This window comes from Rhinatrema bivittatum, chromosome 6, assembly GCF_901001135.1.
Source record: "Rhinatrema bivittatum chromosome 6, aRhiBiv1.1, whole genome shotgun sequence".
NCBI classification, from domain to species: Eukaryota; Metazoa; Chordata; class Amphibia; order Gymnophiona; family Rhinatrematidae; genus Rhinatrema; species Rhinatrema bivittatum.
The window spans coordinates 277,298,605-277,316,555 of NC_042620.1; the positions used below are offsets into that span (position 1 = coordinate 277,298,605).

At 42.3% G+C, this 17,951-nt stretch overlaps 1 protein-coding gene across 9 annotated transcripts in view; it reads right to left on the reverse strand.

Annotated features, from left to right (window-relative positions):
* Positions 1-17,951, reverse strand: part of RAB41 (RAB41, member RAS oncogene family) — a 98,111-nt gene that overhangs the window by 38,282 nt on the left and 41,878 nt on the right. For 3 of the 9 annotated variants that reach the window (XR_003857527.1, XM_029607260.1, XM_029607259.1), the window contains exon 4: positions 9,190-9,298. The exons of 1 other annotated variant lie outside the window; for it this stretch is intronic. Coding sequence is in view for 7 of the 8 variants with exons in the window: in XM_029607260.1 (XP_029463120.1) it covers positions 9,190-9,298 (109 nt within the window). In the remaining variant the exon portion in view is untranslated. Of the gene's footprint in view, positions 1-9,189; positions 9,299-12,640; positions 12,747-17,951 lie in introns of all 9 variants that reach the window. 5 more of the 9 variants (XM_029607263.1, XM_029607261.1, XM_029607264.1 and 2 more) reach the window with 3 other exon arrangements.

Here is a 17,951-nt window from a genome sequence, read left to right on the forward strand (position 1 = left end):
TATTTAACGATTATGGAACAGCAAAATACATGTTGCATGCATGCACATAGCCAACTATTAGACACACACACTGCTCTTTCTAGAGACTTACAACTTCAGTCTAAAGACTGGTGAACCAGAGCATTCACAGAAAATAAGCCAGAGGGTTATTTTTGGAATCCTTTAAGCAGCTTCCCTGCAAGCAGATAGGCCAAAATGTCTCAAAACGACAGCACAGACCCAGCTCCGTGGATGATTTTAACCAGTTTTGTAGTCCTGGCTCCTTAGCTCCCATCCAAATACTTTGGGATACCAATCACACATGTTGGTTGATTCGTTTCAATTGCTTCAGTGGTATGCGCCTGTCTTATGAATGGATAGTAGGCGCACAAAACTGATGATATGCGTGTATGTGGGTGGTCGCCTACATACGCGCATACCATTTGTTTTGCACGTCTACTATCCATTCGTGAAATACGTGCGTATCGCCGAAACATATTGACCAATGAATGCACATCCTTATACATTTCACTTAGAAGAAATCAGAAAGGAAAATTGGTTCTTACCTGCTAAATTTTGGTCCTGTAATACCCACAGATCGATCCAGACTCCTGGGTTTTGCATATCTGTCAGCAGATGGAGACAGAGAAAGTTTCACTGACATTGTACATAACCTAGTGTGCCACCTGCAGTCCCTTAGTATTGTCCTGTACCCAAGCCAAAATGAAAGCAACACTTAAATGCAAACTACACCCCCCCCCCCGCCCCTCCCAATCTCAACGAGCAGAAGGAAGGTAAGGTTGCCACAAAATAGAAAATTGTTTCCCAAAATTAACTTAAGTGAACAGCATTGAAAACCTCCTACAACTCTGCACTATATATAAACCATCAGAACAAGAGGCAGACTCTCCCCCACTTAATGGGCTGGTCTCTGGACTGATCTGTGGAATTACAGGAACGAAAATTAGCAAGTAAGAACCAATTTTTCCTTTCCTGTTCATACCCAGATCAGTCCAGACTCCTGGGATGTATCTAAGCTCCCTTAAACAGGATGGGACCTGGAGAGTCCTGCTCGTAGAACACTCAAAGCACATGGAAGACGGAGCCCCAACATCCAAACGATAATGCCTAGCAAAAGTGTGCAACGACTTCCAAGTAGCCACCCTGCAAATTTCCTGCAGAGACACCTGTTAAGACTCAGCCCAAGAAGTCTCCTGAGAACACACTGAGGAGCCATCAAACCCTCAGGCACAGGACAACCTTTAGAAATATGTTTATCCAATTGCCTCCTTCAGCCACCACGCAATTGTAGCCTTAGATGCTTTACCTCCTTTCTTTGGACGACTCCACAGTATAAAGAGGTGATCCGATCTACGAAAATCATTAGTAATCTTCAGATACCTCAACAATGAACACCTTATATCCAAGAGCCTAAGCTTCTTCGTACGAGGCGAAGAGGAATCCAAATCTGGAAAAGCTGGAAGTTCCATCATATGACTAAGATGGAATGCTGAAACCACCTTTAGTAGAAAAGAAAGCACCATGCATGATACCCTCCCAAAACAGAAATCTATAGAAAGGGATCTTGGCAGGACAAAGCCTGGAGCCCTGAGATTTTCCTGGCTGAACAATTAGCCTCCAAAACAAACACTTTAAGAGGAGTCCTTTAACGTTGCCCTCCTTAGTGGTTCAAACAGAGCCTCACACTCCTCTATGCACCAGATTAAGATTTTTCAAGACTGACAGATCTTCCACACCGAAGGATACAAATTCTTAGCTCCCCAAAGGAACCGTATGAAATCTGGATGTGCAGAGGATACCCCTCTGCACCTTACCCTAGAGACAGCCCAAGACCTCTACCTGAACTCAGACTTAAAGGCCAAATCCTTGATCAGACTCTCCTGTAGAAAAGCCAAAATTTGCAACATCGTAGCCTGAATAGGTTGTACTCTGTTAACAGCATTCCAGGACTCAGACACTCCAAATTCACACATACACCAAGGATGTAGAAAGTCACCTGGCCTGCAATAAGGTTGTAATAACTGGCTCAGAATATCTCCCCTGTCTCAGTCGACTCCTCTCAAAAGCCAGGCTGTGAGGCAAAAGTGAGCTGCTTAATCAAAAGATATTGGGCCCTGGCGGAGAAGATTCAACAGATGGCTGAACCTTAGTGACCCGTCTACAGCCATGAAACCAGAAATCATGTTGTCCAGATGTTTCTATATCCACCATAACATCTTGTCCACCAGTGGCCATGGAGGGAAGACAAAGAATACCTCGAGACCATGGCAGAACCAGAGCATCGATTCCTTCTGCACCATGTTCTCTTCTGTGGCTGTAAAACAGATGCCTTGGCGTTCTGTCTGCTTGCTATTAAGTCCATATGGGGATACCCCCATTTCCTGTGAATGAAATGCATTGCCGTATCTGACAGCTCCCACTCCCCAGGGTCTAATTTTCTCCGAATGAGAAAGTTTGCCTGAACATTGTCTAACCCGGCGATGTGAGTTGCTGCCAGGTGCTCCAAGTGCTGCTCTGCCCAGAGAATCAACTCCTGGGTCTCTCGAGCCACCACCTGTCTCTTTGTTCCGCCCTCATGGTTAATGTAGGCCTCCCCATCATTGCACTGTCCAATAGAACCTGCACCAGACCATCATGCAATCATTGTAGAAAAGCAAGTAATGTGAAATGCACCACTCTCGTCTCTAACCAACTGATAGACCATGAGGCTTCCTGCTTCAACCACTGGCCCTGCGCTGACTGATCCTGACACATCAACCCCCAACTGGAGAGAGACTGGCATCGGTGGTGACTATCTTCCAATTTGGAACTTCCAATTCCACACCATGCTTGAGATTGGCACGAATAAGCCACCATGAAAGACTGTCCCTGCCCTCCCCCTCTAGCAGAAGAGGAAGATAAAACTCCTCCAATATCAGATTCCAGCAGGAGAGAAGAGCCCCCCTGAAAAAGCTGCATATGCGTAAACGCCCAATGCACTAGTTCCAATGTTGATGCCATAAGGCCCACAGATGGTCCCAGACCTTGGGCACTGGGAGCCCTAGCAGATTTCTAACATGACCCTACAATTTCAGCAACCTCTGTTTCTCATGGAAGACTCTCCCCGCCAGCATGTCAAACCATGCTCCCAAATACACCAGAGACAGAGAGGACTAGATGACTCTTTGCCAGATTCACCACCCATCCTAGACACTTCAAACGCATCAATACCTTCTGCAACGACTGCTGACAGAGGTCCTTTGATTTTTCATGAATGACCCAGTAGTCCAGATACAGATGCACCAACACACCCTCCCTTCATAATGCGGCCGCCGCCACCACCATCATTTTGTTGAAGGTACGTGGAGCTGTCACCAAGCCAAAGGGAAGGGCCCGAAATTCAAAGTGTTCCCCTAGCATCATGAACCTCAGAAATCTCTGGTGCTCCGGCCTGATGGCTATGTACAGATATGCCTCCCTTAAGTCGAGATGCCAAAAACTCCCCTTTGGGTACTGCCGCTGTGATTGACCTCAGACTCTCTATGCGGAAATGAGAAACATTGAGAACAAAATTTACCTTCATTAAATCCAAAATTGGCCTAAGTGTCCCTTCCGTTTTTGGAACTACGAAATAGATGGAATATGTTTCTGTTCTTTGCTCCTCCTGAGGAACAGGCACTATAGCCCTTAGATGCCATAAGTGGTCCACTGTCCTTTGAACCACCACCTGCTTGGCATGAGGAGCACAAAGGGAAACCATAAAAGCATCTTGAACCAGACAAGCAAATTCCAATGTGACAGTCTTTTAATCACACTTAGGACCCACTGGACCATTGTAATTTTGGCCCACTGCTCGGAAAAGTGTCAAGCGTCCTCCAAGGGCTGGAACTGAAGAGTGGACCGTCCTCGCTTCATTGTGAGGACTTTGCACCTTGTCTTGGGATGGCTTCCGACCACCCCAAAAAAGCTGACCCCAGGGCTGAAGTCTGACTATGGTTTGCCTCAGACGACCAAAGAACCTTTAGCTTGGCAGAATCTATCATCCTGAAACTATGCTCGGCAAGGAAAATATCATCCGCCCCTAGGCTTGTCTCCAGGTAACTTGCGAACTTTGGACTCTTCCAGATACTTCGTTATCTGTTCCAATTCCTCTCCAAACAAGAGTTTTCCCTTGAAAGGGAGAACTGCCAGCTGAGATTTGGACCAAACATCTGCTGACCAATTCCATAACTAAAATAAATAACATAAATAAATAAACTGTTACCTTGAGACTGTGTAAAAATCACTTTTCTGATTTGATGTCTATTCTGGATTATGCAGACATCATAGACACAGTTGCTCCTGTGATCACGTCATGGTAGACTGGAGAATCTGCAATTCTTGTGTAAGATGGATGTTGAACTTTGAGAACTTCAGCAGCACTGATGGATGGATAAATTATAATAATCATGGATATAACTCGGGGGGGGGAAAAAAAGGGCCATATCTTCTAGCACTGCTGAAGCCAGAAAAACTCAATGCATTCCCAGCGGTTCTTCAGATAGGGCAGCAACCAGTTTCTAGGCCCAAGAGAATCAGAATGCAATCAATCAAATAAAGGTCTTCATACACCAATGTGTTGCTCCAATCAATAAAGAAATGTTTACCGACACAAAAAGGTAAAGTGGTAAAAATTAAGAAAAATCCTCTTCCAGAATTATAGTCTCAAAAATAAACAGTCCAGTAAAAATACACAGTAAAGATCAGCAGGGCAAGTTCCAGGTGTCCATTTTGCCCCTAGACTTTACCCAGAATCAGTGTGTGCTTCAGTCTTACTACATATTCTCCCTTGTACCTATACTGTTGCAGCCTTCTCAGGAATGACACCATTCTCCTCTTCTTGAGGTTGCACTAACAAATTTCTCCATCACAAAAATAGAACACAGCTACACAGTTGTAGATTTCTAGTGCACAGCTAAAATGTTTGCAGTGGGTTGAATTTCTTTAGTTGGTAAGAAAAAAGGGATGGAAAAATACAGGACTGAGTCCACTTTATCTGTATGGAAAGTCACGTAGCCTTCTCACTGGAAATAACAAAACTGGTGAACACCTCCAATCAGAAGGTCAGCATTACGCTGCCCTTCCATCTTTGAGAACAACTGCTTCTAAGAAGGCCGCTCCAAAAAAAATTCCCCCCATGCTCCTTTCTTATAGCCTTAAGAATTCTCCTCTCAGATGGAGAATGACCTTTAGAAACCCAATAGACAATTTGGGACGGATTTTAAAAAGGTTGCACGCTTCTTTTAAAATCTACCCCTTTATACCTACCATCACTGTTGGAAAGGACCTTGAGTGGGAACTACCCATACCTTTATTTTATCTCCCATTTTTATCACTTTTTTTTTTTTGCTTAATTCATCCTGATTGACAAGTTCTGAGATACAAGTAATCAGATTTCAGATTTTCGAGTGCATATCCACATTTGCCATCTGTTATCAATATTTTACTCAAGGACGATGAATTTGTATTAATAACTGTACTAATGAACTAATAAATAATGCTTACTAAGCATTAAAACTGAACCTGAGTATTCTGTCTGACCATATCATTATTGTTACACAAAATACCCTTGTTTCCCTTTCCAGTGACCATAAGAATGAAGGACGTGCCATGCTGGCTCATTGATCCCAGAATCCTGTCACTGGCAGTGGCCAGTCCAGGTCACAAGTAATCAGCAGATCCCAGAAGGTAGATCTGTTTCTTGTTACTCACTTCCAGGAGCAAGCAATGGCTTTCCCAAGTCTACTGTACTATTAATTGCTTATGGACTTTTCCTCCAGGAACTTATCCAAATATTTCCAGAACCTTGCTGTACTGGTCGCCTTGACCTCATCCTCTGGCAATAGAGTCCCACAACTTGATAGTCCTCTGAGTGAAAAAGTACTTTTTCTAATTTGATTTAAATTTGCTAGTTGTTTCATGGAGCACCCCCTTGTTTTGGTATTATTTGGAACAGTAAATAACCATCCTCTATGCATTCCACCATACATAAATCTCTGCATTATCCTTGTATAATAGTTTATTTTAACACCATGTTACAAAAAGTTTTTTACATATTCCTCGTTCTATGTAATGCTCTCAAGCATTTTAAGTTGTTCCATGTTCAATGTTCTTTGTTCCATGTAATGCTCTTAAGCAAATTCTAATGTTTTACTTTAAACCGGTTTGATTTGCATCCAATGTAAGAAGATCGGTATTTAAAAAACCAAAAACCAAAAATAAACTACAGTAATCTTCTAGCCAACACTGCATACATCATAATCCTGGAAGATATCCAGATCACAGCATCTGCCCTGTACGCCACAGCTGTCTCTAGGCATTAAGCTTGCTGCGCTGCCGGTCCTGCACCTCCTGCAACTACTGAACCCATCACAGAGAACCCCTCTGCATGAAACTGCTGCAAATCGCAGCCCGAATGCCCAGAACTGACATCTCAAAAATGCTCTTGAGGTGAAGCTACAACTTCCAATCTTACACATCCCTCAGAGTAGTCGATCCTGCTACCGGAATGTTGGTCTTAGAGACTTCCGACATGGACGCATCGACCTTAGGAAGTGCTAAAAGTTCAATTTTTTCTGGCAATGGATCAAGCTTTGACTTCACTTGTGAACCTTTAAGCTGACTCCGGAGTGTCCCACTCCCGAATTACCAACTTCTTCTCTGACTTATAAAGGGAAAGGCTTTTGCTGGTCCACGCAAACCATCCAACATGGGATCCACTCCTTCCAGATCAGATTCCTCCTGAGAAACCTTGATCCCCAGCTCCTGAAGCACACGCAGATCAAAGGCCAGAGTTCCTCTCTTTGGAAAAGGCGTACCACCCTAGAATCAATGATATGTGTGTGCCTGAAGTCTGAAATCAACACAGAGATTCTGGCTTAGGCCAAGCTGCAAAGGAGTCTGGGTAACAAACTCTGGCCATAAGAACCTCAGATTGACCCTAGCTTGGATAGACTCTGGGAGACATCTGGATTGCATTTGGAGCTATTCAAATATGATGAAGGGTCATGAGGTCACAAAGAGTACATGGACGAGGTTACATTCTCACATGATACTGTCTCGACTTCAGGGGTCCCAGTGAAATCAGAGAGTCCTGGAGATCCCCCTGAGAATGAAAGACTGACAGGACAAAGAACTAACAGAAGATTGATAGTGAGCGGCAGGCACATGGGTCTCAACTGGGCCTCAAGGTGGGAGGCGGGACAGGGCAACTTAGATTCAATTTATCTTGTTTTAACACAAGACACGTGGTTTGTGATCCCCCCATAGAGTCAAGCACTTCGGGGATTGAGACAGTCTTTTTTTTTTTTTTTTTTTATAGATAAGAGGACTTTACCAATGTACGGGAAGATATACAGGATCAGTTTCGTAAAGATGAAACTGCTACTCTGTTTCTCCCAGAGGTACCAAGATTGCCTTTTGATATGCAATAAACTTAAAATCTGTTGCTACTAAATTTGTTATGGTACCTGTGTGTTCATGGGGCAGCACCTTTAAGCTGATTTGAAGCTTAACATCATCCCCCTTGGCTATCAGAACCTCCTCTGGTTCCTTGGCCAGATCTGTTTCATCCAGCATGTGGTCTGTATCTAGGGAATCTCCTGTAGAAACCTCTGGATCATCTGAATTCTCAGTGTCCCCTTCAGTTCCACCTGCCTGAGAGGAAAGAATCTGCACACAGCGAATGATCTTCACACTCTCTCTTTTGACTGGCATGTGGTTCTTCATGGGTCAGATATTACCCAGGACAGAGACCTGAACCTAGCGTCCTCTTCAGCTGCTCTTTCTGCTAAATAAAGCTTTATGCATGAGCTAAATATAATCCTTGGAAAAAGCATGTGATCCTTCCGAATCCCTATCCAAGGGGAAATCCCCCAAATCCAAGTCTCCCCTATCCAGGGGAAAATCTTCAAATTCAGAACCTTCCCAGTTCTCCCTGGGGCGAGCAACAGGAGACAGCCACAGTGGGGATCCTGTCCTCTCCCGCTGACGGCCCTGCTGAAGAACCTAAAATGGCCACCATTCCCGCACTGCCAAGAGGAATCTCCAAGGCAAGCCTAGAGACCTGGAAGACTCTTGCTGACTTAGCAGCAGGACCAAAGAGCCCCCCCCCCCTTCAAAGTGTTTTTTCCACCTGTCACCCACCCTGAGCACAAGCCTACTCGATTCAAACACAAACACGATCCCCCACAGGCGCAGCAAGCCTTGCCACAAGCCATTGCACATGTCAGGGGCCGTGCACGATAACTTGCTGCACTGCACTCACCCAAGGGAACTCAGAGAACAGCAGTGCCCCGACCTGCAGCACACTTGATCAGTTACGGTTGCTGCTACTATTAACCATGAGTCCAACCACTGAAAGTTTAAAAAAAAACAAAAAACATGCAATTACTCTTTTTTTTTTTTTTAAAACCACTTTATACAAACTACAGCAACCTAGCCCTGATGATAGGAAATAAAAAAGGGATACTTGCCTGCTCCTCCAGGCTGACAGTGTCAAGCTGCTAGCAGACCCCAAAGCTGACTCTTGGGGGGGGGGGGGGGGGGGGGAGGAATCTGGACCACCAGATTTCCACCCCAAGAATTTTAGGAGCAAGCCACCAAAAAAAGGGTCACTAACCCCCTGCTTGCCCACCTCAAACCAGGGAGGATGGCCCCACCAAAATCTCACCATTGCCTGGGAGGATCCAGCAACCACCTAATCTTTCAGCTTTTTTTTGCTTGGTTTTTTTTCTATGTCCAAACTGCAGGTTTTACACCATCTACCATCTGCTGGAGACAAAGAAATACTGAGGGACTGCAGGTGGTACACTAGGTTATGTACAGTGTCTGTGAAACTTTCTCTGTCTCCATCTGCTGACAGGGATGTAAAACCCAGGAGTTTGGACAGATCTGGGTATGAACAGGAACTTAAGTACTAAGATGCAAAAGACAGCAGTTCAGAAAAAGAAGACTGGTAAAACATGGCTCAATACAAACAACCACAGGTCAATGCAGTGCGAAACAGACAGATGACAGCTCTTTGACTATCTGCTTAAAGATCTTCCAAAAATAAGAACTTACAGTGAAGCTGTGTGGGCTTGCAGCATGGGGAAATGACACTTTCAATCTCTCAGTAACGATGGCAAGTCTGCATGATATAGTAGTTATTGGGAAAGAAATGGCACTCACTTGTGATATCATAGACTACCACAGCAATGGTGGAGTCACGGATGTAGCTGGGAATGAGGCTGCGGAATCGTTCCTGGCCTGCCGTGTCCCAAAGTTGCAGTCGAACCTGCTGGTACCAGGCCCAGAGGAGAGCAGAAACAAAGCAAGGAGGAAGAAAAAGGAGGAAACTCTTCTTTAGAGAAAACACTGTTTGCTCGAATGAACGGAAACTTATTTCTGACTTCAGAATATCAGAGTGCTGTCAGCTCTGCAGCTATTCTTAACTCTATTCCAGCAGCAGCTTACATTCACAATACAGAGGTGGCAGGTTTGGAAACTTGGCTAATTTTCAAAGAACTACAATTTCTGGCGTTCTAGTTAATCAAAACCAGATTAAAAAAAACTGACTCCCAAACTAATTTTCCTGAAATAAAAGCATTCAGCAAATTTTTTCTTTTGTATTTTGTCAGCCTTGTACAACATGTAACTGGAGAAGTTTTTTCCTTAAGAGATTAAACTTGCTCCCATAGTAGTCTGGTATCAATATGGTTAAGTGGTGCATTATAGTATAAATCAGACAAAAACAAATATAGAGGGCCAATGCATTTCAAATCTTCTCTTTTTGTTAAACTGCACATATCCAGAAAGCAGTGTTCTCATCCTAGTCTGAAGAGCAGGTTGTGTTAACAATGGGAAGGCCAGAGACTTTAAGGGACAGAGTATCAAACCCACACACACTTGAGTGCTAAAGGTTACTAAAACAACTTTCTAGGAAAAAATCATTCATTAAAAGGAAGTCTGCAAAGTATGAATGAGACTTGGCTGAGAAAAGGTTTGCATTGATCAGGGGACATCAAATTGCCATCAATCAGACAGCAGAACAGGTAGAAAAATGGAGAACACAGCTTTAATCTTTGTTACTATTCATGCATTTAGAAAGTAATCACCCATCCAGCCAGCAACTGATATACCAGTAAAGAATTTGGCTGAACTTTACTTTCTGTTAGCAATGAAGCCTGTAGGACAGGTCTTCTATGTCTATAATGAGGTTAGATGGAACCAAGCATAGTCTAATTGTGGGTTCTATTCCTCAACAGGTGATCAGGAACAGAAACTGAGTTGATTCCTGCCCTCTCATTAGGATAGTGCAATGTCACAAAATTCTAAAAGCAATTCTTATTTCACCTTTTGCTTGCTTAGCCAGGTTTGTGTGTATGCTGCCAGTTCATATACTCAAGAACCCCAAATGTAACCAATAAGTGATTGGACTATACATTTTACAGAGCTTACATGATACTGTGATAAAAAAAAAATAAACTTGATCTGCTGTAAACCTACAAAGGAATTAGGATTGCCACCTGACCCCAGGTCAACTAAACAGGCTGATCTGATCCTGTTTTCCCCCTCCAATGCATGAACAGATTTGTAATTTTGATGTTCCATTGATTTCCTTAAGAAAATCACAACTACAACCACCATGCATGCCATGGGATAAAATCATGACTAGATCTGCCTATTCCGCTGTTCGGGGGTGAGGCGGCAGCTACCACATGCTCTCAAGGAAAGACCAGCTGTTCTTATATACTTTCCTGTTTTCCGAGTCATACTTTGAAAATTACTTTCAAATCAAATATTTATTTATTATTTATTTTATTTTATACTTTTTTATACCGACATTCATGATACAGATCATATCATATCGGTTTACAAGAAACACAAGAAACAGGGGGTAATATAACATTAACCTTAACCAGACGAAGAGGATGTACAAGCAAAACAACAGTTACATAAAGAATTACAAAAGTCAATAAAGAATTATAAGATGATATGTTTTTATTGGACCAAGATATTTCTTGACTAGTGGTTCAAGTGCTAAAACCCCTCTCAGGATTCTGGTCCAAAAATGTACTAAGTTGGTACAATGAAAGAGTGTGCTTTGTTTACTGACCTCTATTTCCAAACACAGCAACCACACAATTTCACATCACAAAAATAGCTCATCATTACAAATGCAGCTTGGAAAACTGTGCTGTGACCCCTGCCTCATTTTGGGACACCATATGCTGCAACAGACTTGACACACCCTGGCTTAAAAACAATGAACAGCTTGTGTTCCTCTTTTTATGTAAATTCTTTTATTTGGGGGGGGGGGGGAAATCAATAGAAACATTTAAACTAAGAAACCAAAACAAAAAACATAAGCTCTCTCTGCTATGTAGACAGAAGACTACAAAATGCTGCAAAGTCAGGGCCTGGGCTGTATGACCTGGCAGACTCAAGGAAGAAGCAAGTGCTTCTGCATGGGGAGAACAGAATGACCCCCATGACCAAGCACCACCAAGGCAGATACTGATGCTTGAATCTGATTCCATGTGCCTCCTTTTTGCAAAGTTTGTCGAAAACCCCCAAAACTGTAGTTAAGAAGGAAAAACTGTTAACACTCTTCTTAAATAGGATCAAGTAGGGTCAGGCAAACAGAGATAACCCCTGCCCTTCCTGCACCCAGAACCAAATTCACCCACCTGTAGGGACAAAACAAGAGAGCACTGGCCATCACAGAAGATGTCTTAACCTAATGATCTGCCCCATACTGTGCTGCATTCTGTTAAATTGTTAATCCTCATTCCTCCAGCACAAGAGGTGTTTTCTGAACGCAGATACTTCAATAATTTTTAAGCCACAGAAGACCACTGCTTGCAAACCTCAGAATAAGCCTAGTTATGGAGCAAAGGCCAGAGGAGCTTAGTTACAGGTGTATAGTCTGGGCTATGCTCCTAATACACATTCAAGGAGATGAATGGCTCCAGGAATGGGTATAGGAGTGAAAACCTGTGATAATGAAAGAGCCTAAAGATTTCTAACTTCCTTTCTCTTGCATATCAATCACAATATCCACTCATCCTCAGCAGCTCTGTGGCCTATATATGTACAGGAGGATGCAGCTCACCCAAACACCACCCATAATTACAGCCGTAGAGAATCAGATGTCAAATTGCTGGTGAAAAGCAACAGCCAGATTTCTGGAATCCATGCCCAAGATCAAAGTTAAGTCTGCTCAGAACAGAACCTTCTAGAGCAAGGGTGGCCAATTGTGGTGCTCAGGAGCTACAAACAGGCCTAGTTTTCAGGATATCCACCATGAATATGCTGAAACAGATTTGCATACAATGGAAACAGTGTATGCAAATCTCTCATGCATATTCATGGTGAATATCCTGAAAACCTGGCCTGTTTCTGGCTCTTGAGAACCACAGTTGGCCACCCCTGTTCTAGAGTAAGAATATTCATTTAACACCCACACTCCATCATTAAATGGGATCAGCTCTGAAATAAACTAAAATCTTCTAATTGAACACTTGTGCAATCTTGCAAGCTCTATTAGAGCTTCTTATGCTTACTGCTCCATCTTGGGAGAGGAGAGAGAGCGCACACCTTGAGAAGTGTTGAGAGTTCCTTACAACCATATACCTACTTGTAATGTCAAAGACAACGATAGCAGAAGCTGAATCCCGGATGTAACTAGGAATGAGGCTACGGAAACGTTCCTGGCCAGCTGTGTCCCACAGCTGCAGCCGAATCTGGGAAAATTGTAAGGTGGGAGTGAGAGGGGAGAGGAGAGAAGGTGAAGAAAATGAAAAACAAAATGGGGAAGGGAAGAAAAAAAAAAAGACCCTAAACAAAAAAAACCCAAAACTGTACAATGCCGGCATCCTAATGTTACAGGAAGTGTCGTATTACACCACATACATACTGGTTACTATCACGTTACTGGTCAGAAAGGGTGCACTATAGCAAACTACTGAAGAAATCACAATCTAATGTTTTTCATCATTCAGACCAATGCAGAGAATCCCCGAATGCTGGAAAGGAGACCCTTATACATGCTTTGATTTGGCCTACAAGTTCAGTAAGGACATAACTCTCCCATGCATTAGAAATCTCTTAAGTTAGTCATTCTGAAGGTGCTATAGGCTCAGGCATGCTAGCACCCAGCTCCCTCAAGCTCTTTTTAGGCTGTTTTCATAATGTGAAAGTATACACCTACAACTGCTTCCAGAAGTAGTACAGAAAAGACCAATAATATATTGTTAGCTGTTTGGATTGCAAGCCACATGGCGATGGCCAATTTCTCCCACATCCACCTCTTGGCAATACTCCTATCTAGTGTTCTAAGATGCCTGGGGAAAACCTTCTGGCCTCTTGCCCCCAACTCCCACACTTGCAGGTGGAAACAGCTGTACAGCAGAGCTGGCAGAAGGAAAAAAGCAGAGGCCTACTGGCTGAAACAGCCCTAAAGACAAATTGTGTGCACTGAGAAAAATAAAAGTACACAAGAGGCAGTAAAGAGAAATTAGGTCTTACCTGTTCATTTTCTTTCCTTTACTTCTGCCACACCAGTCAGGAACAGATGGGTTTTATCCTCTCATCCAGCTACTAGAGACAGAGTTCTAAAATTCTTTAAATGACATCACTCCCATATATGTCCCTAATAGAACAGTATGATCAGTGTACTATTGTCAAAGCAAAACTTAAAATATAGTTAACAGAATAAACCCTTAAATTCTCCATTTGAGGAACACACACACACAAAAATATCTATAAAGAACTTTATAAACGTAAGGCACTACATTTCAATTGAACAACTTACCATCAGGTAAAAAAAAACCCAACAGCCTAAGTAACAGTTTTGGGGTGGGTTTCCTGACTGGTGTTGTAGAAGTAAAAGAAAGAAAATTAACAGGTAAGACCTAATTTCTCCTTCCTTTGCCTTCTGCTCCACCAGTCAGGAACAGATGGGAAGTATCAAAGCCCATATAATTAGGGTGTGTTAGATCTATGGTTCTCAACCTTTTTTCTGTCAGGACACACCTGATAGTTCTCACATGCATGACACACTGAACACATGACAGTCACAAGGCTAAATGTAAATGTACACTTTACATCCACAGTAACCACACCCCTCAGCAATGGGCATGAAGCAGAACTACAACATTCCCCGTACAACTCACCATACAAAAAATATATATTCTGGTGTTCTCAATAACAGCAACACAAACTCCCTCTACTACCAGGTGCATTAGCCCTACTTATAAAAAGACAGTAGTTCAACACCAGTACATCTATTAAGAAAACACAACAAATAAGGTGAGGTACGGTATTTTACTAGCCTACGTGCTAGTTAAATACCTCACCCTCGGTCAGACACAAAAATCGACCTTCACCAAGTATAGAAAGACCACAAATTATAAATATGGAGACAGAAACTGGAATGGAAACCCAAAAAAGCCACTCTGCATGCAGTACAAAACAGGAGAAATGGAAACAAATACCACCTAACGTAGTATCAGGATCTGCAATAATGCACACAAACTAATCTGCACAAAGTTACACATACATTATGGCATGCACTCAAATGGAACAACCCTACTTATAAAAAGGCAACACTACAAATATTCAACCAGGCCCTAAACACCAATACACCTCCAATTAGGGAAACAGAAAAAGCCAAGCTACTATAGATCCCCAAATAGTTTTACAGCTGTAAAACTATATGAATAAATGTTTCAAGAGAGCTGATGAACAGAACATCTAACAATTAAAAACTCTTAAAACTTCTTAAAAATCCTCCAAACACCAATAAAATATTTCAAAACAGCAGACACATCAGATAATACCAATAATTAAAATGGCAGTCAATCAAGAAAAATGAATTTAAAAAAAAAAGACACCTTTACTTACCCTTGCCAGCAGTTCTCCTACTCCTTTCCCTGGTAGGCCACAGCAGTAGCTGTCCTCTTCCTTAGGGACCACAACCAGTCTCTCTCTCTCACACAATTACACACCTCATCTCTCTGACCAGTCTCTCTAAATCAAATACACACACACACAGAAGCACCCTCCCCGTTTCAAATACATACCTCACCCACACACACCGGCCCCCACCAGCCTGGTTGACGGCAGTGGCCAGCACTACAATCTTCGGCCCATTGGCTGCGGGTAGCTTGCGACACACCTGCTGGAACTTGAAGACTCACTGGAGTGTCGTAACACACCAGATGAGAATTGCTGGGTTAATGATAATCCTGTTCTTAAAACAGTTGCTCCAAACACTGCATCCTGCTAACTTATAATGTCTGACAAAAGGACTCAAAGTTGTCCAAATCTCTGCTTTACATATATCAACTGAATTTAATGAATGCCTTTCTGCCCAGGATGCTGCTTGTGCTCTTGTCAAATGTGCCTTAAGATCTGGAGGCTTGGACCTTGTAATAAATAAGCAGAGAAGATTCCCTTTTATCCATCTTGCAATGGATGCTTTTGAAGCTGCCTCACCTTTGCGTGGACCACCAAACAAGATAAATCTGTTTTCTGAAATTCAGCTGTTATGCACACAATCTTCAGACAACATTTGAGATCTAAAAACCACATATTTACCTTATCCGTAATATAATCCTTATTAAATACTGGTAATACAATCTTCTGATTCAAATGAAAATCAGAAACCACTTTTGGTAGAAAAGAAGGAACTGGTCTAAGAACAGAATCCTTGTGAAAACTGAGAGAGCTATTGGCAAGGCAACGCCTGCAGCTCCGAAATATGTCTTGCCAATGTGATTGCTACCAAAAACATGGTCCTCAATATCAAATCCTTTAATGTTGCTTTACTTAAAGAACCATTTTAGCCCGTAACGACTGCAGAACTAAATTCTAATTCTAATTTGGGAATAACTCTGATTGGGAGATGCACATGCTTCACTCCATTTATAAAACGTATCACATCTTTATTTAAGGCTACAGTTGTACCATTAACTCTACCTCTAAAATTTGATAAAGCTGCCACCTGCACTTTTAATCAATTAAATGTGAAGTCCTTTTCTAGGCCTCTTTGTAAGAATGTAAGAATATCCTTTATCTGAAACTTCCCAGGAGAAATAAAATTTCCAACATAAATCTCAAACACTCTCCATATACAAATATTTATTAAAGAGCTGATCTCTTTCTTGAATGCAAGATTTCACCTTCAGTTATAGGCACATAGCCCCTTTTTAGCAATTGTGCCCTTTCAAGTGCCATGCCATAAGCAAAAAGGGAGATGGGTCCTCCATCACAACTGGTCCATGATGAAGATGACCATTCTCTACAGGTAGCCTCAATGGTTGATTGATCGTTAGTCTCATTAGATCCGTATACCATGGCCTTCTTGGTTAATCCAGGGCTACTAAAACTCTTCCACCTCCCTCCTTCTCTATCTTAGAGTTCGACCAATCAAAACCCATGGGGGAATTGCATACAACAACCCATTCTTCGGCCACAACTGCACCAGAGCATCTATTGCTTCGCTTCCAAACTCCTTGCGTCTTCTATAAAACCTCTGTACCTTTCTGTTTTTGCCACTTGCCATCAGATCCATCTGATGTTCTCCCCAACAATATACAATTAGCTGATAAACATATTGACTCAACTCCCATTCTATTCCCATTCTACTGGATATTTCGACTTAGAAAACCAGCTTGAACATTGTCCTGTCCTGCAATGTGAACTGCTGACAGCTGCATCAAATTGCCTTCTGCCCAAAGAAACAGCAGGGTTGTCTCCTGACTATGAGTGCCTCCTTATTTGTTTATATATGCTACTGCAGTAGCATTGTCGCAAAGAATTCAAACCGTTCTTCCCTTGATCAAAGAATGAAAGTGATACAGAGTTAGCCTTATTGCCCTCGTCTCTAAATGGTTTTTGTTCCATAATCTCTCTCCTTCAGACCATCAACCTTGTATGTACTGGCCCTGACAATAAACCCCCAGGCCTTTTGAACTGGCTTCTGTTACTACTATCCAATTGGTAGCTACAAAGGAATTTCCTTCTAAAGTTTATGAGCATCTGTCTACCAAAGTAGACTGTCTTACTAAACCTAAGAGGGGCAATCAACTTCATATCCTTGTAATTGTAGTTTCCATCTCGTTAATAGATCTGTAATGGCCTCATATGTGCTCTTGCCCGAGATACTCAATCCAGTGTGGATGCCATATAACCTAAAAGCTGAAGATAATTTCTTGCTTTTGGAGCCGCTTGCTTCACAAAATTTTGTACCTGCAACTGAATCTTGAGGGTTCTCTTTATAGTTAGAGAGACCCAATCTGTGTATTGAAAAGGGCCCCTATAATACTCTAAATTTTGAGTTGGAATCAAATTGCTTTTCTCGTAATTTATTATCCAACCCAGATTCTGAAATACAGCTATCACATGTCCCGTCGTTCTTATGCTCTCCGCAGATGACTTGCTTTGGATGAGCCAATCGTCCAAATAGAGATGCACCAATATGCCCTCTCTTCTGAGGTAAGCCGCCACTACAATCATTTTGGTAAAGGTTCTTGGTGCCAATCCGAAAGGCAATGCCCTGAACTGATGCTTCCCTAGGATGCAAAAACGTAGATACCTTTTGACTGCTCTCTGCCATATGGATATGGAAAGAGACTTCCTTTAAATTGAGAAACGTCAGATATTCTCTCTTTCTTACTAAAAAGGATCAGTGAACGAAGGGTCTCCATATGAAAGTGCAGCACCTGTAAATTTCTGTTGACTAATTTGAGGTCTAGAATGGGTCTAGAGGAACCATCCTTCTTTGGGATCACAAAATATATTGAATATTCCTTGTTACTCCTAATCTGCAAGCACAGGACAAACTGTTTGCAAGAGAATTAATTTTCTCAGAGTTGACTATTGCAGCAACCTTTTCTCCTGATCATACAAGGGAAACAACAAAACAACTTTACTGGCCTGATTAG